Source organism: Petromyzon marinus (genome assembly GCF_048934315.1).
Source record: "Petromyzon marinus isolate PM22_M1 ecotype Great Lakes invasive population chromosome 84 unlocalized genomic scaffold, UKy_Petmar_22M1.pri1.0 chr84_unloc.7, whole genome shotgun sequence".
Classification (NCBI taxonomy): Eukaryota; Metazoa; Chordata; class Hyperoartia; order Petromyzontiformes; family Petromyzontidae; genus Petromyzon; species Petromyzon marinus.
This window is the reverse complement of record NW_027422644.1, coordinates 86,104-109,830: the sequence shown is the minus strand read 5'-3', so window position 1 is coordinate 109,830 and position 23,727 is coordinate 86,104. Positions and strand designations below refer to the sequence as shown.

The 23,727-nt window shown below is 48.0% G+C and overlaps 1 protein-coding gene across 1 annotated transcript in view; it reads right to left on the bottom strand.

Annotated features, from left to right (window-relative positions):
* Positions 1 to 2,137: 2,137 nt before the first annotated feature.
* Positions 2,138 to 23,727, bottom strand: part of LOC116937045 (annexin A2-like) — a 76,846-nt gene continuing 55,256 nt past the window's right edge. Inside the window, exons 10-13 of the mRNA XM_076059241.1 lie at positions 21,037 to 21,132; positions 19,096 to 19,154; positions 12,635 to 12,742; positions 2,138 to 2,974 (exon numbers count right to left, since the gene is read on the bottom strand). Of these exons, the coding sequence (XP_075915356.1) occupies positions 2,915 to 2,974; positions 12,635 to 12,742; positions 19,096 to 19,154; positions 21,037 to 21,132 (323 nt within the window). The 3' untranslated portion in view covers positions 2,138 to 2,914. The remainder of the gene's footprint in view (positions 2,975 to 12,634; positions 12,743 to 19,095; positions 19,155 to 21,036; positions 21,133 to 23,727) is intronic.

The following is a 23,727-nucleotide window of genomic DNA, read 5'->3' as shown; positions in this document are numbered from 1 at the left end:
CACTCACCTCACTCACTCACATAAACCCACTCACTCACCCATTCACCCACTCACCCACTCACTCACCACCCACTCACTCACTCACCCACCCATTCACCACTCACCCACTCACTCCCACCCACACCTCACTCACTCACCCACTCACCCACTCACTCACTCACCCACTCACTCACTAACCCACTCACCCACTCACCCACCCACTCACCCACCCACCCACTCAATCAACTCACTCACTCACTCACTCAATCACACCTCCCACTCACCCATTTACTCACTCCATCACTCACACACTCACACACTCACCCACCCACCCACTCACCCACCCACCCACTCAATCACTCACTCACCCACTCACTCACACACTCACCCACTCACCCATTTACTCACGCACTCACTCACACACTCACACACTCACCCACTCACCCATTCATTCACCCATCCACTCACCCACTCTTTCACTCACTCACTCACAAACTCACCCACTCACTCACTCACTCACCCACTCACGCACCCACTCACTCACCCATTTACTCACAAACTCACTCACCCACTCACCCACTCACTCACCACTCCACTCACTCACCTACTCACACACTCCCACCACCTCTCACTCACTCCCACTCACTCACTCATCACACCACTCAATCACCCACTCACTCACCCACTCTCTCACTCACCCACCTACCCAACCACTCACTTACCCACCAACCCACTCACTCACCCACTCACTCACTCACTCACCCACTCACTCACAAACTCACTCACTCACCCACTCACCCACTCAATCACTCACCTCACCTCACTCACCCACTCACTCACACACTCACCCACTCACCCATTTACTCATGCACTCACTCACACACTCACACACTCACCCACTCACCCATTCACTCACCCACCCACTCACACACCCACTCACCCATTCACTCACCCACCCACTCACCCACTCTTTCACTCACCCACTCACTCACAAACTCACTCACCCACCCACTCACTCACTCACAAACTCACTCACTCACCCACTCACTCACCCACTCACTCACCCACTTACTCACAAACTCACTCACCCACTCACCCACTCACTCACTCACCCACTCACTCACTCACCCACTCACCCACTCACTCACCCACTCACCCACTCACTCACCCACTCACCCACCCACTCACCCACCCACTCACCCACTCACCCACCCGCTCACTCACCCACCCACTCACTCACCCACTCACCCACTCACTCACTCACTCACCCACTCACTCACCCACCCACTCACCCACTCACCTACTCACCCACCCACTCACCCACTCACCCACTCACTCACCCACCCACTCACTCACTCACTCACCCACTCACCCACTCACTCACTAACCCACTCACCCACTCACCCACCCACTCACCCACCCACCCACTCATCACTCACTCACCCACTCACTCACACACTCACCCACTCACCCATTTACTCACGCACTCACTCACACACTCACACACTCACCCACCCACCCACTCACCCACCCACCCACTCAATCACTCACTCACCCACTCACTCACACACTCACCCACTCACCCATTTACTCACGCACTCACTCACACACTCACACACTCACCCACTCACCCATTCATTCACCCATCCACTCACCCACTCTTTCACTCACTCACTCACTCACAAACTCACCCACTCACTCACTCACTCACCCACTCACTCACCCACTCACTCACCCACTTACTCACAAACTCACTCACCCACTCACCCACTCACTCACTCACCCACTCACTCACCCACTCACTCTCCCACTCACCTATTCACTCACCCACTCACCCACCCACTCACCCACTCACCCACCCACTCATTCACCTACCCACTCACTCACCCACTCACCCACTCACTCACTCACCCACTCACTCACCCACTCACTCACCCACTCACCCACCCACTCACCTACTCACCCACCCACTCACCCAATCACTCATACACTCACTTACCCACTCACTCACCCACTCACCCACTCACTCACCCACTCACTCACCCACTCACTCTCTCACCCACTCACTCACCCACTCACCCACTCACTCACCCACTCACTCACCACTCACCCACCCACTCATTCACTCACCCACTCACTCACCAACACACATGAGGAGTGACTACTTACTAGGAGTTTATTAAGTGGAGGGGCGAGTGTGGTGTGTGTGGTTGTTGTTGTGGTTGTGTTGTTGTCGTGTTGTGGTTGTTGTTGCTGTGGTTGTTGTTGTTATGGTTGTGTTGTTGTGGTAGTTGTTGTTACGTTGTTGTGGTTGTTGTTCTGCTAGTTGTTGTTGTGGTTGTGTTGTTGTTGTGGTTGTTGTTGTGGTTGTGTTGTTGTCGTGTTGTGGTTGTTGTTGCTGTGGTTGTTGTTGTTATGGTTGTGTTGTGTTGTTGTGGTAGTTGTTGTTACGTTGTTGTGGTTGTTGTTCTGCTAGTTGTTGTTGTGGTTGTGTTGTTGTTGTGGTTGTTGTTGTGGTTGTTGTTGTTGTGGTTGTGTTGTTGTTGTGGTTGTTGTTGTGGTTGTTGATGTTGTTGTGGTTGTTGTTGTTGTGATGTTGTTGTGATGTTGTTGTTGTAGTTGTTGTGGTGGATGTTGTTGTTGATATTGTTGATGTTGTTGTTGTGATGTTGTTGTGTTGTTGTTGTGATGTTGTTGTTGTGATATTGTTGTGATGTTGTTGTTGTGATATTGTTGTGATGTTGTTGTTGTTGTGATGTGGTATTTGTGGTATTTGTTGTTGTGGTGGATGTTGTTGTTGTTGTTGATATTGTTGATGTTGTTGTTGTTGTTGTTGTGATGTTGTGATGTTGTGATGTTGTTGTTGTTGTGATGTTGATGTTGTTGATGTTGTTGTTGTTGTGTTGCCCCCTGTTGGCGGTCTCTCTGAGACTGCTCAGTCATCGCCCCCACAAAGACGCAGCAGAATAGTTTCATAATCACCCTTCGTCTTAGCCTGCAACAACAACATCAACAACATCATCATCAACAAAAACATCAACAAAAACATCAACAACAACATCATCAACAACAACAACATCAACATCAACAACAACAACAACATCTACAACAACATCAACAACATCAACAACAACATCAACAACATCAACATCAACATCATCAACAACATCAACAAAAACATCAACAAAAACAACAACATCATCAACAACAACAACATCAACAACATCAACAACATCAACATCATCAACAACAACAACATCAACATCAACAACAACAGCAAGATCATCATCAACAACATCAACAACAACAACAACATCAACATCATCAACAACAACATCAACAACATCAACAACATCATCATCAACAACAACACATCAACAACAACACATCAACAACATCAACAACAACATCAACATCAACAACAACATCAACAACAACATCAACAACGTCAACAACATCAACAACAACATCATCAACAACATCAACAACAACATCAACAACAACAACATCATCAACAACAACAACATCAACATCAACAACAACAACATCAACAACATCAACAACAACATCAACATCAACAACAACAACAACATCAACAACAACATCAACAACGTCAACAACATCAACAACAACATCAACAACATCATCAACAACAACAACAACATCATCAACAACAACATCAACAACATCAACAACAACATCAACAACGTCAACAACATCAACAACAACATCATCAACAACAACATCAACAACAACAACATCACAACAACATCAACATCATCAACAACATCAACAACATCAACAACAACAACATCAACAACATCAACAACAACAACATCAACATCAACAACATCAACAACAACAACATCAACAACAACATCAACAACATCAACAACAACATCAACAAATCATCAACAACAACATCAACAACAACAACATCAACAACATCAACAACAACATCAACAACATCATCAACAACAACATCTACAACAACATCAACAACAACATCAACAACAACAACAACATCAACAACAACATCATCAACAACATCATCAACAACAACATCAACAACATCATCAACAACAACATCAACAACATCATCAACAACATCATCAATAACAACATCTACAACAACATCAACAACAACATCAACAACAACATCAACAACATCAACATCATCAACAACAACATCAACAACATCATCAACAACAACATCTACAACAACATCAACAACAACATCAACAACAACAATAACAACATCAACAACAACAACAACAACATCAACAACATCATCAACAACAACATAAACAACATCAACAACAACATCAGTGCGGAACTTGGTGAGGTTAGTGAGGAACTTGGTGAGGTTGGTGAGGTTGGTGAGGAGGTTGGTGAGGTTGGTGAGGAACTTGGTGAGGAGTTTGGTGAGGAGTTTGGTGAGGAAGTTGGTGAGGAAGTTGGTGAGGAGGTTGGTGAGGAGTTTGGTGAGGAACTTGGTGAGGAGTTTGGTGAGGAGTTTGGTGAGGAAGTTGGTGAGGAAGTTGGTGAGGAGTTTGGTGAGGAACTTGGTGAGGAACTTGGTGAGGAGTGTGGTGAGGAACTTGGTGAGGAACTTGGTGAGGAACTTGGTGAGGAGTTTGGTGTGGAACTTGGTGAGTAGTTTGGTGAGAAGTTTGGTGAGGAATTTGGTGAGAAACTTGGTGAGGAAGTTGGTGAGGAACTTGGTGAGGAGTTTGGTGAGGAAGTTGGTGAGGAGTTTGGTGAGGAAGTTGGTGAGGAGTTTCGTGAGGAGTTTGGTGAGGAGCTTGGTGAGGAGTTTGGTGAGGAGTTTGGTGAGGAGTTTGGTGAGGAACTTGTTGAGGAGTTTGGTGAGGAGTTTGGTGAGGAACTTGGTGAGGAACTTGGTGAGGAGTTTGGTGAGGAAGTTGGTGAGGAACTTGGTGAGGAACTTGGTGAGGAGTTTGGTGAGGAAGTTGGTGAGGAGTTTGGTGAGGAACTTGGTGAGGAGTTTGGTGAGGAGTGTGGTGAGGAGGTTGGTGAGGAGTTTGGTGAGGAACTTGGTGAGGAGTTTGGTGAGGAGTTTGGTGAGGAAGTTGGTGAGGAAGTTGGTGAGGAGTTTGGTGAGGAACTTGGTGAGGAACTTGGTGAGGAGTGTGGTGAGGAACTTGGTGAGGAACTTGGTGAGGAGTTTGGTGTGGAACTTGGTGAGTAGTTTGGTGAGAAGTTTGGTGAGGAATTTGGTGAGAAACTTGGTGAGGAAGTTGGTGAGGAACTTGGTGAGGAGTTTGGTGAGGAAGTTGGTGAGGAGTTTGGTGAGGAAGTTGGTGAGGAGTTTCGTGAGGAGTTTGGTGAGGAACTTGGTGAGGAGGTTGGTGAGGAGCTTGGTGAGGAGTTTGGTGAGGAGTTTGGTGAGGAGTTTGGTGAGGAGTTTGGTGAGGAGGTTGGTGAGGAGTTTGGTGAGGAACTTGGTGAGGAGTTTGGTGAGGAACTTGGTGAGGAGTTTGGTGTGGAGTGTGGTGAGGAGTTTGGTGAGGAACTTGGTGAGGAACTTGGTGAGGAACTTGGTGAGGAGTTTGGTGAGGAACTTGGTGAGGAGTTTGGTGAGGAGTTTGGTGAGGAACTTGGTGAGGAGTTTGGTGAGGAGTTTGGTGAGGAACTTGGTGAGGAGCTTGGTGAGGAGTTTGGTGAGGAAGTTGGTGAGGAGTTTGGTGAGGAACTTGGTGAGGAGTTTGATGATGAGTTTGGTGAGGAACTTGGTGAGGAACTTGGTGAGGAACTTGGTGAGGAGTTTGGTGAGGAGTTTGGTGAGGAACTTGGTGAGGAGTTTGGTGAGGAGTTTGGTGAGGAGTTTGGTGAGGAACTTGGTGAGGAGCTTGGTGAGGAGTTTGGTGAGGAGTTTGGTGAGGAGTTTGGTGAGAAGTTTGGTGAGGAGTTTGGTGATGAGTTTGGTGAGGAGTTTGGTGAGGAGTTTGGTGAGGAAGTTGGTGAGGAGTTTGGTGAGGAGTTTGGTGAGGAACTTGGTGAGGAGTTTGATGATGAGTTTGGTGAGGAACTTGGTGAGGAGTTTGGTGAGGAACTTGGTGAGGAGTTTGGTGAGGAGTTTGGTGAGGAGTTTGGTGAGGAGTTTGGTGAGGAGTTTGGTGAGGAAGTTGGTGAGGAACTTGGTGAGGAGTTTGGTGAGGAAGTTGGTGAGGAGTTTGGTGAGGAGTTTGGTGATGAGTTTGGTGAGGAGTTTGGTGAGGAGTTTGGTGAGGAAGTTGGTGAGGAGTTTGGTGAGGAACTTGGTGAGGAGTTTCGTGAGGAGTTTGGTGAGGAGTTTGGTGAGGAGTTTGGTGAGGAGTTTGGTGAGGAACTTGGTGAGGAGTTTGGTGAGGAGTTTGGTGAGGAAGTTGGTGAGGAGTTTGGTGAGGAACTTGGTGAGGAGTTTGGTGAGGAAGTTGGTGAGGAGTTTGGTGAGGAACTTGGTGAGGAGTTTGGTGAGGAACTTGGTGAGGAGTTTGGTGAGGAGTGTGGTGAGGAGTTTGGTGAGGAACTTGGTGAGGAGTTTGGTGAGGAACTTGGTGAGGAACTTGGTGAGGAACTTGGTGAGGAGTTTGGTGAGGAACTTGGTGAGGAACTTGGTGAGGAGTTTGGTGAGGAACTTGGTGAGGAGTTTGGTGTGGAGTTTGGTGAGGAACTTGGTGAGGAGTTTGGTGAGGAACTTGGTGAGGAGTTTGGTGAGGAACTTGGTGAGGAACTTGGTGAGGAACTTGGTGAGGAGTTTGGTGAGGAACTTGGTGAGGAACTTGGTGAGGAGTGTGGTGAGGAGTTTGGTGAGGAACTTGGTGAGGAGTTTGGTGAGAAACTTGGTGAGGAGTTTGGTGAGGAATTTGGTGAGGAACTTGGTGAGGAATTTGGTGAGAAACTTGGTGAGGAAGTTGGTGAGGAACTTGGTGAGGAGTTTGGTGAGGAAGTTGGTGAGGAGTTTGGTGAGGAGTTTGGTGAGGAACTTGGTGAGGAGTTTAGTGAGGAACTTGGTGAGGAGTTTGGTGAGGAGTTTGGTGATGAGTTTGGTGAGGAGTTTGGTGAGGAATTTGGTGAGGAAGTTGGTGAGGAGTTTGGTGAGGAGTTTGGTGAGGAGTTTGGTGAGGAACTTGGTGAGGAGTTTGGTGAGGAGTTTGGTGAGGAGTTTGGTGAGGATTTTGGTGAGGAACTTGGTGAGGAGTTTGGTGAGGAACTTGGTGAGGAGTTTGGTGAGGAACTGGGTGAGGAACTTGGTGAGGAAGTTGGTGAGGAGTTTGGTGAGGAACTTGGTGAGGAGTTTGGTGAGGAGTTTGGTGAGGATTTTGATGATGAGTTTGGTGAGGAGTTTGGTGAGGAAGTTGGTGAGGAAGTTGGTGAGGAGTTTGGTGAGGAGTTTGGTGAGGAGTTTGGTGAGGAGTTTGGTGAGGAACTTGGTGAGGAACTTGGTGAGGAGTTTGGTGAGGAGTTTGGTGAGGAACTTGGTGAGGAGTTTGGTGAGGAAGTTGGTGAGGAGTTTGGTGAGGAGTTTGGTGAGGAACTTGGTGAGGAGTTTGATGATGAGTTTGGTGAGGAACTTGGTGAGGAACTTGGTGAGGAGTTTGGTGAGGAAGTTGGTGAGGAGTTTGGTGAGGAGTTTGGTGAGGAACTTGGTGAGGAGTTTGATGATGAGTTTGGTGAGGAACTTGGTGAGGAGTTTGGTGAGGAACTTGGTGAGGAACTTGGTGAGGAGTTTGGTGAGGAGTTTGGTGAGGAACTTGGTGAGGAGTTTGATGATGAGTTTGGTGAGGAACTTGGTGAGGAGTTTGGTGAGGAACTTGGTGAGGAGTTTGGTGAGGAGTTTGGTGAGGAGTTTGGTGAGGAGTTTGGTGAGGAGTTTGGTGAGGAACTTGGTGAGGAGTTTGGTGAGGAACTTGGTGAGGAGTTTGGTGAGAAGTTTGGTGAGGAATTTGGTGAGAAACTTGGTGAGGAAGTTGGTGAGGAGTTTGGTGAGGAACTTGGTGAGGAGTTTGGTGAGGAAGTTGGTGAGGAGTTTGGTGAGGAAGTTGGTGAGGAGTTTGGTGATGAGTTTGGTGAGGAACTTGGTGAGGAGTTTAGTGAGGAGTTTGGTGAGGAGTTTGGTGAGGAGTTTGGTGAGGAGTTTGGTGAGGAGTTTGGTGAGGATTTTGATGATGAGTTTGGTGAGGAGTTTGGTGAGGAATTTGGTGAGGAAGTTGGTGAGGAGTTTGGTGAGGAACTTGGTGAGGAGTTTGGTGAGGAGTTTGGTGAGGAGTTTGGTGAGGAGTTTGGTGAGGAGTTTGGTGAGGAACTTGGTGAGGAACTTGGTGAGGAGTTTGGTGAGGAGTTTGGTGAGGAACTTGGTGAGGAGTTTGGTGAGGAAGTTGGTGAGGAACTTGGTGAGGAGTTTGGTGAGGAGTTTGGTGAGGAGTTTGGTGAGGAACTTGGTGAGGAGTTTGATGATGAGTTTGGTGAGGAACTTGGTGAGGAGTTTGGTGAGGAACTTGGTGAGGAGTTTGGTGAGGAGTTTGGTGAGGAGTTTGGTGAGGAGTTTGGTGAGGAGTTTGGTGAGGAACTTGGTGAGGAACTTGGTGAGGAGTTTGGTGAGGAGTTTGGTGAGGAACTTGGTGAGGAGTTTCGTGAGGAGTTTGGTGAGGAGCTTGGTGAGGAGTTTGGTGAGGAGTTTGGTGAGGAGCTTGGTGAGGAGTTTGGTGAGGAGTTTAGTGAGGAACTTGGTGAGGAGTTTGGTGAGGAAGTTGGTGAGGAGTTTAGTGAGGAACTTGGTGAGGAGTTTGGTGAGGAGTTTGGTGATGAGTTTGGTGAGGAGTTTGGTGAGGATTTTGATGATGAGTTTGGTGAGGAGTTTGGTGAGGAAGTTGGTGAGGAGTTTGGTGAGGAACTTGGTGAGGAGTTTGGTGAGGAGTTTGGTGAGGAGTTTGGTGAGGATTTTGATGATGAGTTTGGTGAGGAATTTGGTGAGGAAGTTGGTGAGGAGTTTGGTGAGGAACTTGGTGAGGAGTTTGGTGAGGAGTTTGGTGAGGAGTTTGGTGAGGAGTTTGGTGAGGAACTTGGTGAGGAGTTTGGTGAGGAAGTTGGTGAGGAGTTTGGTGAGGAGTTTGGTGAGGAGTTTGGTGAGGAACTTGGTGAGGAGTTTGATGATGAGTTTGGTGAGGAGTTTGGTGAGGAGTTTGGTGAGGAACTTGGTGAGGAGTTTGGTGAGGAGTTTGGTGAGGAACTTGGTGAGGAACTTGGTGAGGAGTTTGGTGAGGAGTTTGGTGAGGAGTTTGGTGAGGAACTTGGTGAGGAACTTGGTGAGGAACTTGGTGAGGAGTTTGATGATGAGTTTGGTGAGGAACTTGGTGAGGAGTTTGGTGAGGAGTTTGGTGAGGAGTTTGGTGAGGAACTTGGTGAGGAGTTTGATGATGAGTTTGGTGAGGAACTTGGTGAGGAACTTGGTGAGGAGTTTGGTGAGGAGTTTGGTGAGGAGTTTGGTGAGGAACTTGGTGAGGAACTTGGTGAGGAACTTGGTGAGGAGTTTGATGATGAGTTTGGTGAGGAACTTGGTGAGGAGTTTGGTGAGGAACTTGGTGAGGTTGGTGAGGAGGTTGGTGAGGTTGGTGAGGAGGTTGGTGAGGAGGTTGGTGAGGTTGGTGAGGAACTTGGTGAGGAGTTTGGTGAGGAGTTTGGTGAGGAGTTTGGTGAGGAACTTGGTGAGGAACTTGGTGAGGAGTGTGGTGAGGAGTTTGGTGAGGAACTTGGTGAGGAACTTGGTGAGGAACTTGGTGAGGACTTTGGTGTGGAACTTGGTGAGTAGTTTGGTGAGAAGTTTGGTGAGGAATTTGGTGAGAAACTTGGTGAGGAAGTTGGTGAGGAGTTTGGTGAGGAACTTGGTGAGGAGTTTGGTGAGGAAGTTGGTGAGGAGTTTCGTGAGGAGTTTGGTGAGGAGCTTGGTGAGGAGTTTGGTGAGGAGTTTGGTGAGGAATTTGGTGAGAAACTTGGTGAGGAAGTTGGTGAGGAACTTGGTGAGGAGTTTGGTGAGGAAGTTGGTGAGGAGTTTGGTGAGGAGTTTGGTGATGAGTTTGGTGAGGAACTTGGTGAGGAACTTGGTGAGGAGTTTGGTGAGGAGTTTGGTGAGGAACTTGGTGAGGAGTTTGGTGAGGAAGTTGGTGAGGAGTTTCGTGAGGAGTTTGGTGAGGAGCTTGGTGAGGAGTTTGGTGAGGAGTTTGGTGAGGAACTTGGTGAGGAGTTTGGTGAGGAAGTTGGTGAGGAGTTTAGTGAGGAACTTGGTGAGGAGTTTGGTGAGGAGTTTGGTGAGGAGTTTGGTGAGGATTTTGGTGAGGAAGTTGGTGAGGAGTTTGGTGAGGAGTTTGGTGAGGAACTTGGTGAGGAGTTTGGTGAGGAGTTTGGTGAGGAGTTTGGTGAGGAGTTTGGTGAGGAGTTTGGTGAGGAACTTGGTGAGGAACTTGGTGAGGAGTTTGGTGAGGAGTTTGGTGAGGAACTTGGTGAGGAGTTTGATGATGAGTTTGGTGAGGAACTTGGTGAGGAGTTTGGTGAGGAACTTGGTGAGGAACTTGGTGAGGAACTTGGTGAGGAGTTTGGTGAGGAACTTGGTGAGGAGTTTGATGATGAGTTTGGTGAGGAAGTTGGTGAGGAGTTTGGTGAGGAACTTGGTGAGGAGTTTGGTGAGGAGTTTGGTGAGGAGTTTGGTGAGGAGTTTGGTGAGGAGTTTGGTGAGGAACTTGGTGAGGAACTTGGTGAGGAGTTTGGTGAGGAGTTTGGTGAGGAACTTGGTGAGGAGTTTGGTGAGGAAGTTGGTGAGGAGTTTCGTGAGGAGTTTGGTGAGGAGCTTGGTGAGGAGTTTGGTGAGGAGTTTGGTGAGGAACTTGGTGAGGAGTTTAGTGAGGAACTTGGTGAGGAGTTTGGTGAGGAGTTTGGTGAGGAATTTGGTGAGGAACTTGGTGAGGAGTTTGGTGAGGAGTTTGGTGAGGAACTTGGTGAGGAGTTTGGTGTGGAGTGTGGTGAGGAACTTGGTGAGGAGTGTGGTGAGGAACTTGGTGAGGAACTTGGTGAGGAACTTGGTGAGGAGTTTGGTGAGGAACTTGGTGAGGAACTTGGTGAGGAGTGTGGTGAGGAGTTTGGTGAGGAACTTGGTGAGGAGTTTGGTGAGGAGTTTGATGATGAGTTTGGTGAGGAACTTGGTGAGGAGTTTGGTGAGGAACTTGGTGAGGAGTTTGGTGAGGAACTTGGTGAGGAACTTGGTGAGGAGTGTGGTGAGGAACTTGGTGAGGAGTGTGGTGAGGAACTTGGTGAGGAACTTGGTGAGGAACTTGGTGAGGAGTTTGGTGAGGAACTTGGTGAGGAACTTGGTGAGGAGTGTGGTGAGGAGTTTGGTGAGGAACTTGGTGAGGAACTTGGTGAGGAACTTGGTGAGGAGTTTGGTGTGGAACTTGGTGAGGAGTTTGGTGAGGAGTTTGGTGAGGAATTTGGTGAGAAACTTGGTGAGGAAGTTGGTGAGGAACTTGGTGAGGAGTTTGGTGAGGAAGTTGGTGAGGAACTTGGTGAGGAGTTTGGTGATGAGTTTGGTGAGGAGTTTGGTGAGGAACTTGGTGAGGAAGTTGGTGAGGAACTTGGTGAGGAGTTTGGTGAGGAGTTTGGTGATGAGTTTGGTGAGGTAGTTGGTGAGGAGCTTGGTGAGGAGTTTGGTGAGGAAGTTGGTGAGGAGTTTGGTGAGGAGTTTGGTGAGGAGTTTGGTGAGGAACTTGGTGAGGAGTTTGGTGAGGAGTTTGGTGAGGAAGTTGGTGAGGAGTTTGGTGTGGAGTTTGGTGAGGAGTTTGGTGATGAGTTTGGTGAGGAGTTTGGTGAGGAACTTGGTGAGGAACTTGGTGAGGAGTTTGGTGAGGAACTTGGTGAGGAACTTGGTGAGGAAGTTGGTGAGGAACTTGGTGAGGAGTGTGGTGAGGAGTTTGGTGAGGAACTTGGTGAGGAACTTGGTGAGGAACTTGGTGAGGACTTTGGTGTGGAACTTGGTGAGTAGTTTGGTGAGAAGTTTGGTGAGGAATTTGGTGAGGAGTTTGGTGATGAGTTTGGTGAGGAGTTTGGTGAGGAACTTGGTGAGGAGTTTGGTGATGAGTTTGGTGAGGAGTTTGGTGAGGAACTTGGTGAGGAGTTTGGTGAGGAACTTGGTGAGAAAGTTGGTGAGGAACTTGGTGAGGAACTTGGTGAGGAAGTTGGTGAGGAGTTTGGTGAGGAGTTTGGTGAGGAAGTTGGTGAGGAGTTTGGTGAGGAACTTGGTGAGGAGTTTGGTGAGGAGTTTGGTGAGGATTTTGATGATGAGTTTGGTGAGGAGTTTGGTGAGGAGTTTGGTGAGGAGTTTGGTGAGGAACTTGGTGAGGAGTTTGATGATGAGTTTGGTGAGGAACTTGGTGAGGAGTTTGGTGAGGAGTTTGGTGAGGAACTTGGTGAGGAACTTGGTGAGGAGTTTGGTGAGGAACTTGGTGAGGAGTTTGGTGAGGAACTTGGTGAGGAACTTGGTGATGAGTTTGGTGAGGAACTTGGTGAGTAACTTGGTGAGGAGTTTGGTGAGGAGTTTGGTGAGGAGTTTGATGATGAGTTTGGTGAGGAACTTGGTGAGGAACTTGGTGAGGAGTTTGCTGCTCACCGCCAGTACAGAGTGCAGCGACTTCTTGAACCGTCCCTTGAACTCACGACGGATGTCCACCATGTCAATCTCACAACGTGACACCATCACACGTGTCAGTACAGCGTCCTACACACAACACACACGTGTGATAGTACAGTGTGTTAGTACAGTGTGTTAGTACAGTGTGTTAGTACAGTGTGTTAGTACAGTGTGTTAGTGCAGTGTGTTAGTACAGTGTGTTAGTACAGTGTGTTAGTACAGTGTGTTAGTACAGTGTGTTAGTGCAGTGTGTTAGTACAGTGTGTTAGTGCAGTGTGTTAGTACAGTGTGTTAGTGCAGTGTGGTATTACAGTGTGTTACACACCATCACACCATGTCAATCTCACAACGTGACACCATCACGCGTGTCAGTACAGCATCCTACACACAACACACACGTGTGTTAGTACAGTGTGTTAGTACAGTGTGTTAGTACAGTGTGTTACACACCATCACACCATGTCAATCTCACAACGTGACACCATCACACGTGTCAGTACAGCGTCCTACACACAACACACACGTGTGTTAGTACAGTGTGTTAGTACAGTGTGTTAGTACAGTGTGTTAGTACAGTGTGTTAGTACAGTGTGTTAGTGCAGTGTGTTAGTACAGTGTGTTAGTACAGTGTGTTACACACCATCACACCATGTCAATCTCACAACGTGACACCATCACACGTGTCAGTACAGCGTCCTACACACAACACACACGTGTGTTAGTACAGTGTGTTAGTACAGTGTGTTACACACCATCACACCATGTCAATCTCACAACGTGACACCATCACACGTGTCAGTACAGCGTCCTACACACAACACACACGTGTGTTAGTGCAGTGTGTTAGTGCAGTGTGTTAGTACAGTGTGTTAGTGCAGTGTGTTGGTACAGTGTGTTAGTGCAGTGTGTTAGTACAGTGTGTTACACACCATCACACCATGTCAATCTCACAACGTGACACCATCACACGTGTCAATACAGCGTCCTACACACAACACACACGTGTGTTAGTACAGTGTGTTAGTACAGTGTGTTACACACCATCACACCATGTCAATCTCACAACGTGACACCATCACGCGTGTCAGTACAGCATCCTACACACAACACACACGTGTGTTAGTACAGTGTGTTAGTACAGTGTGTTACACACCATCACACCATGTCAATCTCACAACGTGACACCATCACGCGTGTCAATACAGCATCCTACACACAACACACACGTGTGTTAGTACAGTGTGTTAGTACAGTGTGTTAGTACAGTGTGTTAGCACAGTGTGTTAGTACAGTGTGTTAGTACAGTGTGTTACACACCATCACACCATGTCAATCTCACAACGTGACACCATCACACGTGTCAGTACAGCGTCCTACACACAACACACGTGTGATAGTACAGTGTGTTAGTGCAGTGTGTTAGTACAGTGTGTTCGTACAGTGTGTTACACACCATCACACCATGTCAATCTCACAACGTGACACCATCACGCGTGTCAGTACAGCATCCTACACACAACACACGTGTGTTAGTACAGTGTGTTAGTGCCGTGTGTTAGTACAGTGTGTTAGTACAGTGTGTTAGTGCTGTGTGTTAGTACAGTGTGTTAGTACAGTGTGTTAGTACAGTGTGTTACACACCATCACACCATGTCAATCTCACAACGTGACACCATCACACGTGTCAGTACAGCGTCCTACACACAACACACACGTGTGTTAGTACAGTGTGTTAGTACAGTGTGTTAGTACAGTGTGTTACACACCATCACACCATGTCAATCTCACAACGTGACACCATCACACGTGTCAGTACAGCGTCCTACACACAACACACACGTGTGTTAGTGCAGTGTGTTAGTACAGTGTGTTAGTACAGTGTGTTACACACCATCACACCATGTCAATCTCACAACGTGACACCATCACGCGTGTCAGTACAGCATCCTACATACAACACACACGTGTGTTAGTGCAGTGTGTTAGTGCAGTGTGTTAGTACAGTGTGTTAGTACAGTGTGTTAGTACAGTGTGTTAGTGCAGTGTGTTAGTACAGTGTGTTACACACCATCACACCATGTCAATCTCACAACGTGACACCATCACGCGTGTCAGTACAGCATCCTACATACAACACACACGTGTGTTAGTGCAGTGTGTTAGTGCAGTGTGTTAGTACAGTGTGTTAGTACAGTGTGTTAGTACAGTGTGTTACACACCATCACACCATGTCAATCTCACAACGTGACACCATCACACGTGTCAGTACAGCGTCCTACACACAACACACACGTGTGTTAGTACAGTGTGTTAGTACAGTGTGTTAGTACAGTGTGTTACACACCATCACACCATGTCAATCTCACAACGTGACACCATCACACGTGTCAGTACAGCGTCCTACACACAACACACACGTGTGTTAGTGCAGTGTGTTAGTACAGTGTGTTAGTACAGTGTGTTACACACCATCACACCATGTCAATCTCACAACGTGACACCATCACGCGTGTCAGTACAGCATCCTACATACAACACACACGTGTGTTAGTACAGTGTGTTAGTACAGTGTGTTAGTAAAGTGTGTTAGTAGTGTGTTAGTACAGTGTGTTAGTACAGTGTGTTAGTGCAGTGTGTTAGTACAGTGTGTTACACACCATCACACCATGTCAATCTCACAACGTGACACCATCACGCGTGTCAGTACAGCATCCTACACACAACACACGTGTGTTAGTACAGTGTGTTAGTAAAGTGTGTTAGTTCAGTGTGTTGGCACAGTGTGTTACACACCATCACACCATGTCAATCTCACAACGTGACACCATCACGCGTGTCAGTACAGCATCCTACATACAACACACACGTGTGTTAGTGCAGTGTGTTAGTGCAGTGTGTTAGTACAGTGTGTTAGTACAGTGTGTTAGTACAGTGTGTTAGTGCAGTGTGTTAGTACAGTGTGTTACACACCATCACACCATGTCAATCTCACAACGTGACACCATCACGCGTGTCAGTACAGCATCCTACACACAACACACGTGTGTTAGTACAGTGTGTTAGTACAGTGTGTTAGTTCAGTGTGTTGGTACAGTGTGTTACACACCATCACACCATGTCAATCTCACAACGTGACACCATCACACGTGTCAGTACAGCGTCCTACATACAACACACGTGTGATAGTACAGTGTGTTAGTGCAGTGTGTTAGTACAGTGCGTTAGTGCTGTGTGTTAGTACAGTGTGTTAGTACAGTGTGTTAGTACAGTGTGTTCGTGCAGTGTGTTGGTACAGTGTGTTACACACCATCACACCATGTCAATCTCACAACGTGACACCATCACACGTGTCAGTACAGCGTCCTACATACAACACACACGTGTGTTAGTACAGTGTGTTAGTACAGTGTGTTAGTACAGTGTGTTAGTGCTGTGTGTTAGTACAGTGTGTTAGTACAGTGTGTTAGTGCTGTGTGTTCCTGCAGTGTGTTAGTACAGTGTGTTAGTACAGTGTGTTAGTACAGTGTGTTGGTACAGTGTGTTACACACCATCACACCATGTCAATCTCACAACGTGACACCATCACACGTGTCAGTACAGCGTCCTACATACAACACACACGTGTGTTAGTACAGTGTGTTAGTACAGTGTGTTAGTACAGTGTATTAGTACAGTGTGTTAGTACAGTGTGTTAGTACAGTGTGTTCGTACAGTGCGTTACACACCATCACACCATGTCAATCTCACAACGTGACACCATCACACGTGTCAGTACAGCGTCCTACATACAACACACGTGTGTTAGTACAGTGTGTTAGTACAGTGTGTTAGTACAGTGTGTTAGTACAGTGTGTTAGTACAGTGTGTTAGTACAGTGTGTTAGTACAGTGTGTTACACACCATCACACCATGTCAATCTCACAACGTGACACCATCACACGTGTCAGTACAGCGTCCTACACACAACACACACGTGTGTTAGTACAGTGTGTTAGTGCTGTGTGTTAGTACAGTGTTAGTGCAGTGTGTTAGTGCAGTGTGTTAGTACAGCGTGTTAGTACAGTGTGTTAGTGCAGTGTGTTAGTGCAGTGTGTTAGTACAGTGTGTTAGTACATTGTGTTAGTACAGTGTGTTAGTGCAGCGTGTTAGTACAGCGTGTTAGTACAGTGTGTTAGTGCAGTGTGTTAGTACAGTGTGTTAGTACAGTGTGTTACACACCATCACACCATGTCAATCTCACAACGTGACACCATCACACGTGTCAGTACAGCGTCCTACACACAACACACGTGTGTTAGTACAGTGTGTTAGTACAGTGTGTTAGTAAAGTGTGTTAGTAGTGTGTTAGTACAGTGTGTTAGTACAGTGTGTTAGTGCAGTGTGTTAGCGCAGTGTGTTAGTACAGTGTGTTAGTGCAGTGTGTTAGTACAGTGTGTTAGTGGTGTGTTAGTACAGTGTGTTGGTGCAGTGTGTTAGTACAGTGTGTTAGTGGTGTGTTAGTACAGTGTGTTAGTAGTGTGTTAGTACAGTGTGTTAGTGCAGTGTGTTAATACAGTGTGTTAGTACAGTGTGTTAGTACAGTGTGTTAGTGCAGTGTGTTGGTACAGTGTGTTAGTACAGTGTGTTACACGCCATGTCAATCTCACAACGTCACACCATCACACGTGTCAATACAGCGTCCTACATACAACACACACGTGTGTTAGTACAGTCTGTTAGTACAGTGTGTTAGTACAGTGTGTTAGTACAGTGTGTTAGTGCAGTGTGTTAGTGCAGTGTGTTAGTGCAGTGTGTTAGTACAGTGTGTTAGTACAGTGTGTTAGTGCGGTGTTAGTGCAGTGTGTTAGTGCAGTGTGTTAGTGCAGTGTGTTAGTGCTGTGTGTTAGTACAGTGTGTTAGTGCAGTGTGTGAGTACAGTGTGTTAGTACAGTGTGCTAGTACAGTGTGTTAGTGCAGTGTGTTAGTACAGTGTGTTAGTGCCGTGTGTTAGTGCGGTGTGTTAGTACAGTGTGTTAGTGCAGTGTGTTAGTGCAGTGTGTTAGTGCAGTGTGTTAATGCAGTGTGTTAGTACAGTGTGTTAATGCAGTGTGTTAATGCAGTGTGTTAGTACAGTGTGTTAGTGCCGTGTGTTAGTGCGGTGTGTTAGTACAGTGTGTTAGTGCAGTGTGTTAGTGTAGTGTGTTAGTGCAGTGTGTTAGTACAGTGTGTTAGTGCAGTGTGTTAGTACAGTGTGTTAGTACAGTGTGTTAATGCAGTGTGTTAGTACAGTGTGCTAGTGCAGTGTGTTAGTGCGGTGTGTTGGTACAGTGTGTTAGTGCAGTGTGTTGGTACAGTGTGTTGGTGCAGTGTGTTAGTACAGTGTGTTAGTACAGTGTGTTACACCATCACCACCACCATCACCACCACCATCACTACCATCACCATCACTAACATCACCATCACTAACATCACCACCATCATCACCACCATCACCATCACCACCACCATCACCACCACCATCACCACCACCACCATCATCACCACCACTACCATCACCACCACCATCATCACCACCACCACTACCATCACCACCACCACCATCACCACCATCACCACCACCACTACCACCATCACCACTACCATCACCACCACCATCATCACCACCACCACCACTACCATCACCACCACCACCATCATCACCACCACCATCATCACCACCACCATCACCACCACCACCATCACCACCACCACTACTACCACCACCACCATCACCACCATCACCACCACCACTACTACCACCATCACCACCACCAATACTACCACCATCACCACCATCACCAGCACCACCACCACCATCACCACCACCACTACTACCACCACCACCACTACCATCACCACCACCACCATCATCACCACCACCACCATCATCACCACCACCACCATCACCACCACCACCACTACTACCACCATCACCACCACCATCACCACCATCACCACCACCACTACTACCACCATCACCACCACCATCACCACCACCACTAGCACCATCACCATCACCACCACTACCATCACCACCACCACCATCACCACCACCATCACCACCACCACTACTACCACCATCACCACCACCATCACCACCATCATCACCACCATCACCACTACTACCACCATCATCACCACCACCACCATCACCACCACCACCATCACCACCACCACTACCATCACCACCACCATTATCACTACCACCATCACCACCACCACTACTACTACTACCACCATCACCACCACCATCACCACCATCATCACCACTACTACCACCATCATCACCACCACCACCATCACCACCACAACCATCACCACCACCACTACCATCACCACCACCATCATCACTACCACCATAACCACCACCACTACTACCACCACCACTAGCACCACCATCACCACCATCAAGGCCTTTTACCTTCTTAGTGTCGTGAAGTTTCTGAGCAAAGTATCCGGCGGGGTTAGACGCATAGTAAACTGTGAAATACAGAGAGATGGTGGTGAGTGGTGGTGGTGAGTAGTGGTGGTGGTGAGTGGTGGTGGTGAGTGGTGGTGAGTGGTGAGTGAGAGATGGTGAGTGGTGGTGGTGGTGATGAGTGGTGGTGGTGAGTAGTGGTGGTGGTGGTGAGTGGTGGTGGTGAGTGGTGAGTGAGAGATGGTGGTGAGTGGTGGTGGTGAGTAGTGGTGGTGGTGGTGAGTGAGAGATGGTGAGTGAGTGATGAGTGAGAGATGGTGGTGAGTGGTGGTGAGTAGTGGTGAGTGGTGGTGGTGAGTAGTGGTGGTGGTGGTGAGTGGTGGTGGTGAATAGTGGTGGTGGTGAGTGGCGAGTGGTGGTGGTGAGTAGTGGTGAGTAGTGGTGAGTGGTGGTGGTGAATAGTGGTGAGTAGTGGTGAGTGGTGGTGGTGAGTAGTGGTGGTGGTGGTGAGTGGTGGTGGTGAATAGTGGTGGTGGTGGTGAGTGAGAGATGGTGAGTGGTGGTGAGTAGTGGTGGTGAGTAGTGGTGGTGGTGAGTGGCGAGTGGTGGTGGTGAGTGGTGGTGAGTAGTGGTGGTGGTGAGCGGTGAATAGTGGTGGTGAGTGGTGGTGGTGATGAGTGAGTGGTGAGTGAGTGGTGAGTGGTGGTGAGTGGTGGTGGTGAGTGAGTGGTGAGTGAGTGGTGAGTAAGTGGTGAGTGAGTGAGTGGTGAGTGAGTGGTAAGTGAGTGGTGAGTGAGTGGTGAGTAAGTGGTGAGTGAGTGGTGAGTAAGTGGTGAGTGAGTCGTGAGTGAGTGGTAAGTAATTGGTGAGTGAGTGGTGAGTGAGTGGTGAGTAGTGAGTGGTGAGTGAGTGGTGAGTAAGTGGTGATTGAGTGGTGAGTGAGTGGTGAGTAAGTGATGAGTGAGTGGTGAGTGGTGAGTAAGTGGTGAGTGAGTGATGAGTGAGTGAGTGGTGAGTAAGTGGTGAGTGAGTGGTGAGTGAGTGGTGAGTGAGTGGTGAGTAAGTGGTGAGTGGTGAGTGAGTGGTGAGTGAGTAAGTGGTGAGTGAGTGGTGAGTGAGTGGTGAGTGATGAGTGAGTGGTGAGTGAGTGGTGAGTGAGTGGTGAGCGAGTGAGTTCTGAGTGAGTGGTGAGTAAGTGGTGAGTGAGTGGTGAGTAAGTGGTGAGTGAGTGGTGAGTGAGTGGTGAGTGAGTGAGTGGTAAGTGGTGAGTGAGTGGTGAGTGAGTGAGTGGTAAGTGGTGAGTGAGTGGTGAGTGAGTGGTGAGTGGTGAGTAAGTGGTGAGTGAGTGGTGAGTAAGTGGTGAGTGAGTGGTGAGTGAGTGGTGAGTGAGTGAGTGGTGAGTGAGTGAGTGGTGAGTGAGTGGTGAGTGAGTGAGTGGTGAGTGAGTGGTGAGTAAGTGATGAGTGAGTGGTGAGTGGTGAGTAAGTGGTGAGTGAGTGATGAGTGAGTGAGTGGTGAGTGAGTGGTGAGTGAGTGGTGAGTGGTGAGTGAGTGGTGAGTGGTGAGTGAGTAAGTGGTGAGTGAGTGGTGAGTGAGTGGTGAGTGAGTGGTGAGTGGTGAGTGAGTGGTGAGTGAGTGGTGAGTGAGTGGTGAGCGAGTGAGTGGTGAGTGAGTGGTGAGTAAGTGGTGAGTGAGTGGTGAGTGAGTGGTGAGTGAGTGAGTGGTAAGTGGTGAGTGAGTGGTGAGTGAGTGAGTGGTAAGTGGTGAGTGAGTGGTGAGTGAGTGAGTGAGTGGTGAGTAAGTGGTGAGTGAGTGGTGAGTAAGTGGTGAGTGGGTGGTGAGTGAGTGGTGAGTGAGTGAGTGGTGAGTGAGTGAGTGGTGAGTGAGTGAGTGGTGAGTGAGTGGTGAGTGAGTGAGTGGTGAGTGAGTGGTGAGTATTTTTACTGATGGCTTCAAAAGTTTTCTCCAAATCCCCTTTCAGCTCCTTCTTGAGGTCCGTGATGATGTCATTGCCTCCCAACTTCTTGTACTCAACCAGCACTGTGACGTCATCATCAACAACAACAACATGATGTCATTGCCTCCCAACTTCTTGTACTCAACCAGCACTGTGACGTCATCATCAACAACAACACGATGACATTGCCTCCCAACTTCTTGTACTCAACCAGCACTGTGACGTCATCATCAACAAACACATGACGTCATTGCCTCCCAGCTTGTACTCAACCAGCACTTTGACGTTATCATCAACAGCATGACGTCATTGCCTCCCAGCTTCTTGAAGTCAACCAGCACTGTGACGTCATCAACAACAAGATGACGTCATTGCCTCCCAGCTTCTTGTACTCAACCAGCACTGTGACGTCATCAACAACACTACTACTACTAGTAGTGGTAGTAGTAGTAGTGGTACTGATACTACTACTAGTAGTAGTATCAGTACCACTACTACTACCAATACTACCACTACTACTACTAGCAGTAGTGGTAGTAGTAGTATCAGTACCACTACTACTACTAGTAGTAGTGGTACTACTACTAGTAGTAGTAGTGGTAGTAGTGGTAGTGGTACTGATACTACTACTACTAGTAGTAGTGGTAGTAGTAGTACTGATACTACTACTAGCAGTCATGGTAGTAGTAGTAGTGGTACTGATACTACTACTAGTACTACTAGTAGTAGTATCAGTACCACTACTAGTAGTAGTAGCAGTAGTTGTAACGTACCTCTATGTGTCTGAAGGTTCACGTGAACCTAGCTGGTGGTTGTACCGTACCTCTATGTGTCTGAAGGTTCACGTGAACCTAGCTGGTAGTTGTACCGTACCTCTACGTGTCTGAAGGTTCACGTGAACGTGGCTGGTAGTTGTACTGTACCTCTACGTGTCTGAAGGTTCACGTGAACCTAGCTGGTAGTTGTACCGTACCTCTATGTGTCTGAAGGTTCACGTGAACCTAGCTGGTAGTTGTACTGTACCTCTACGTGTCTGAAGGTTCACGTGAACGTGGCTGGTAGTTGTACCGTACCTCTACGTGTCTGAAGCTTCACGTGAACGTGGCTGGTAGTTGTACCGTACCTCTATGTGTCTGAAGGTTCACGTGAACCTAGCCGGTAGTTGTACTGTACCTCTACGTGTCTGAAGGTTCACGTGAACGTGGCTGGTGGTTGTACTGTACCTCTACGTGTCTGAAGGTTCACGTGAACGTGGCTGGTGGTTGTACTGTACCTCTACGTGTCTGAAGGTTCACGTGGCTGGTGGTTGTACTGTACCTCTACGTGTCTGAAGGTTCACGTGAACGTGGCTGGTAGTTGTACTGTACCTCTATGTGTCTGAAGGTTCACGTGAACCTAGCCGGTAGTTGTACTGTACCTCTACGTGTCTATGTGTCTGAAGGTTCACGTGAACCTAGCTGGTAGTTGTACCGTACCTCTACGTGTCTGAAGGTTCACGTGAACGTGGCTGGTAGTTGTACTGTACCTCTACGTGTCTGAAGGTTCACGTGAACGTGGCTGGTGGTTGTACTGTACCTCTACGTGTCTGAAGGTTCAAGTGTACCTAGCCAGTAGTTGTACCGTACCTCTACGTGTCTGAAGGTTCACGTGAACGTGGCTGGTGGTTGTACCGTACCTCTACGTGTCTGAAGGTTCACGTGAACGTGGCTGGTGGTTGTACCGTACCTCTATGTGTCTGAAGCTTCACGTGAACGTGGCTGGTAGTTGTACTGTACCTCTACGTGTCTGAAGGTTCACGTGAACGTGGCTGGTGGTTGTACCGTACCTCTACGTGTCTGAAGGTGCACGTGAACGTGGCTGGTAGTTGTACCGTACCTCTGCGTGTCTGAAGGTTCACGTGAAGCTAGCCGGTAGTTGTACCGTACCTCTACGTGTCTGAAGGTTCACGTGAACCTAGCTGGTAGTTGTACCGTACCTCTACGTGTCTGAAGGTTCACGTGAACGTGGCTGGTGGTTGTACCGACCTCTATGTGTCTGAAGGTTCACGTGAACGTGGCTGGTGGTTGTACCGTACCTCTACGTGTCTGAAGGTTCACGTGAACGTGGCTGGTAGTTGTACTGTACCTCTACGTGTCTACGTGTCTGAAGGTTCACGTGAACGTGGCTGGTAGTTGTACTGTACCTCTACGTGCCTGAAGGTTCACGTGAACGTGGCTGGTAGTTGTACTGTACCTCTACGTGTCTATGTGTCTGAAGGTTCACGTGAACCTAGCTGGTAGTTGTACCGTACCTCTACGTGTCTGAAGGTTCACGTGAACCTAGCCGGTAGTTGTACTGTACCTCTACGTGTCGGAAGGTTCACGTGAACCTAGCTGGTAGTTGTACCGTACCTCTACGTGTCTGAAGGTTCACGTGAACGTGGCTGGTAGTTGTACTGTACCTCTATGTGTCTGAAGGTTCACGTGAACGTGGCTGGTAGTTGTACCGTACCTCTACGTGTCTGAAGGTTCACGTGAACCTAGCTGGTAGTTGTATCGTACCTCTACGTGTCTGAAGGTTCACGTGAACGTGGCTGGTAGTTGTACCGTACCTCTACGTGTCTGAAGGTTCACGTGAACGTGGCTGGTAGTTGTACCATACCTCTATGTGTCTGAAGGTTCACGTGAACGTGGCTGTTG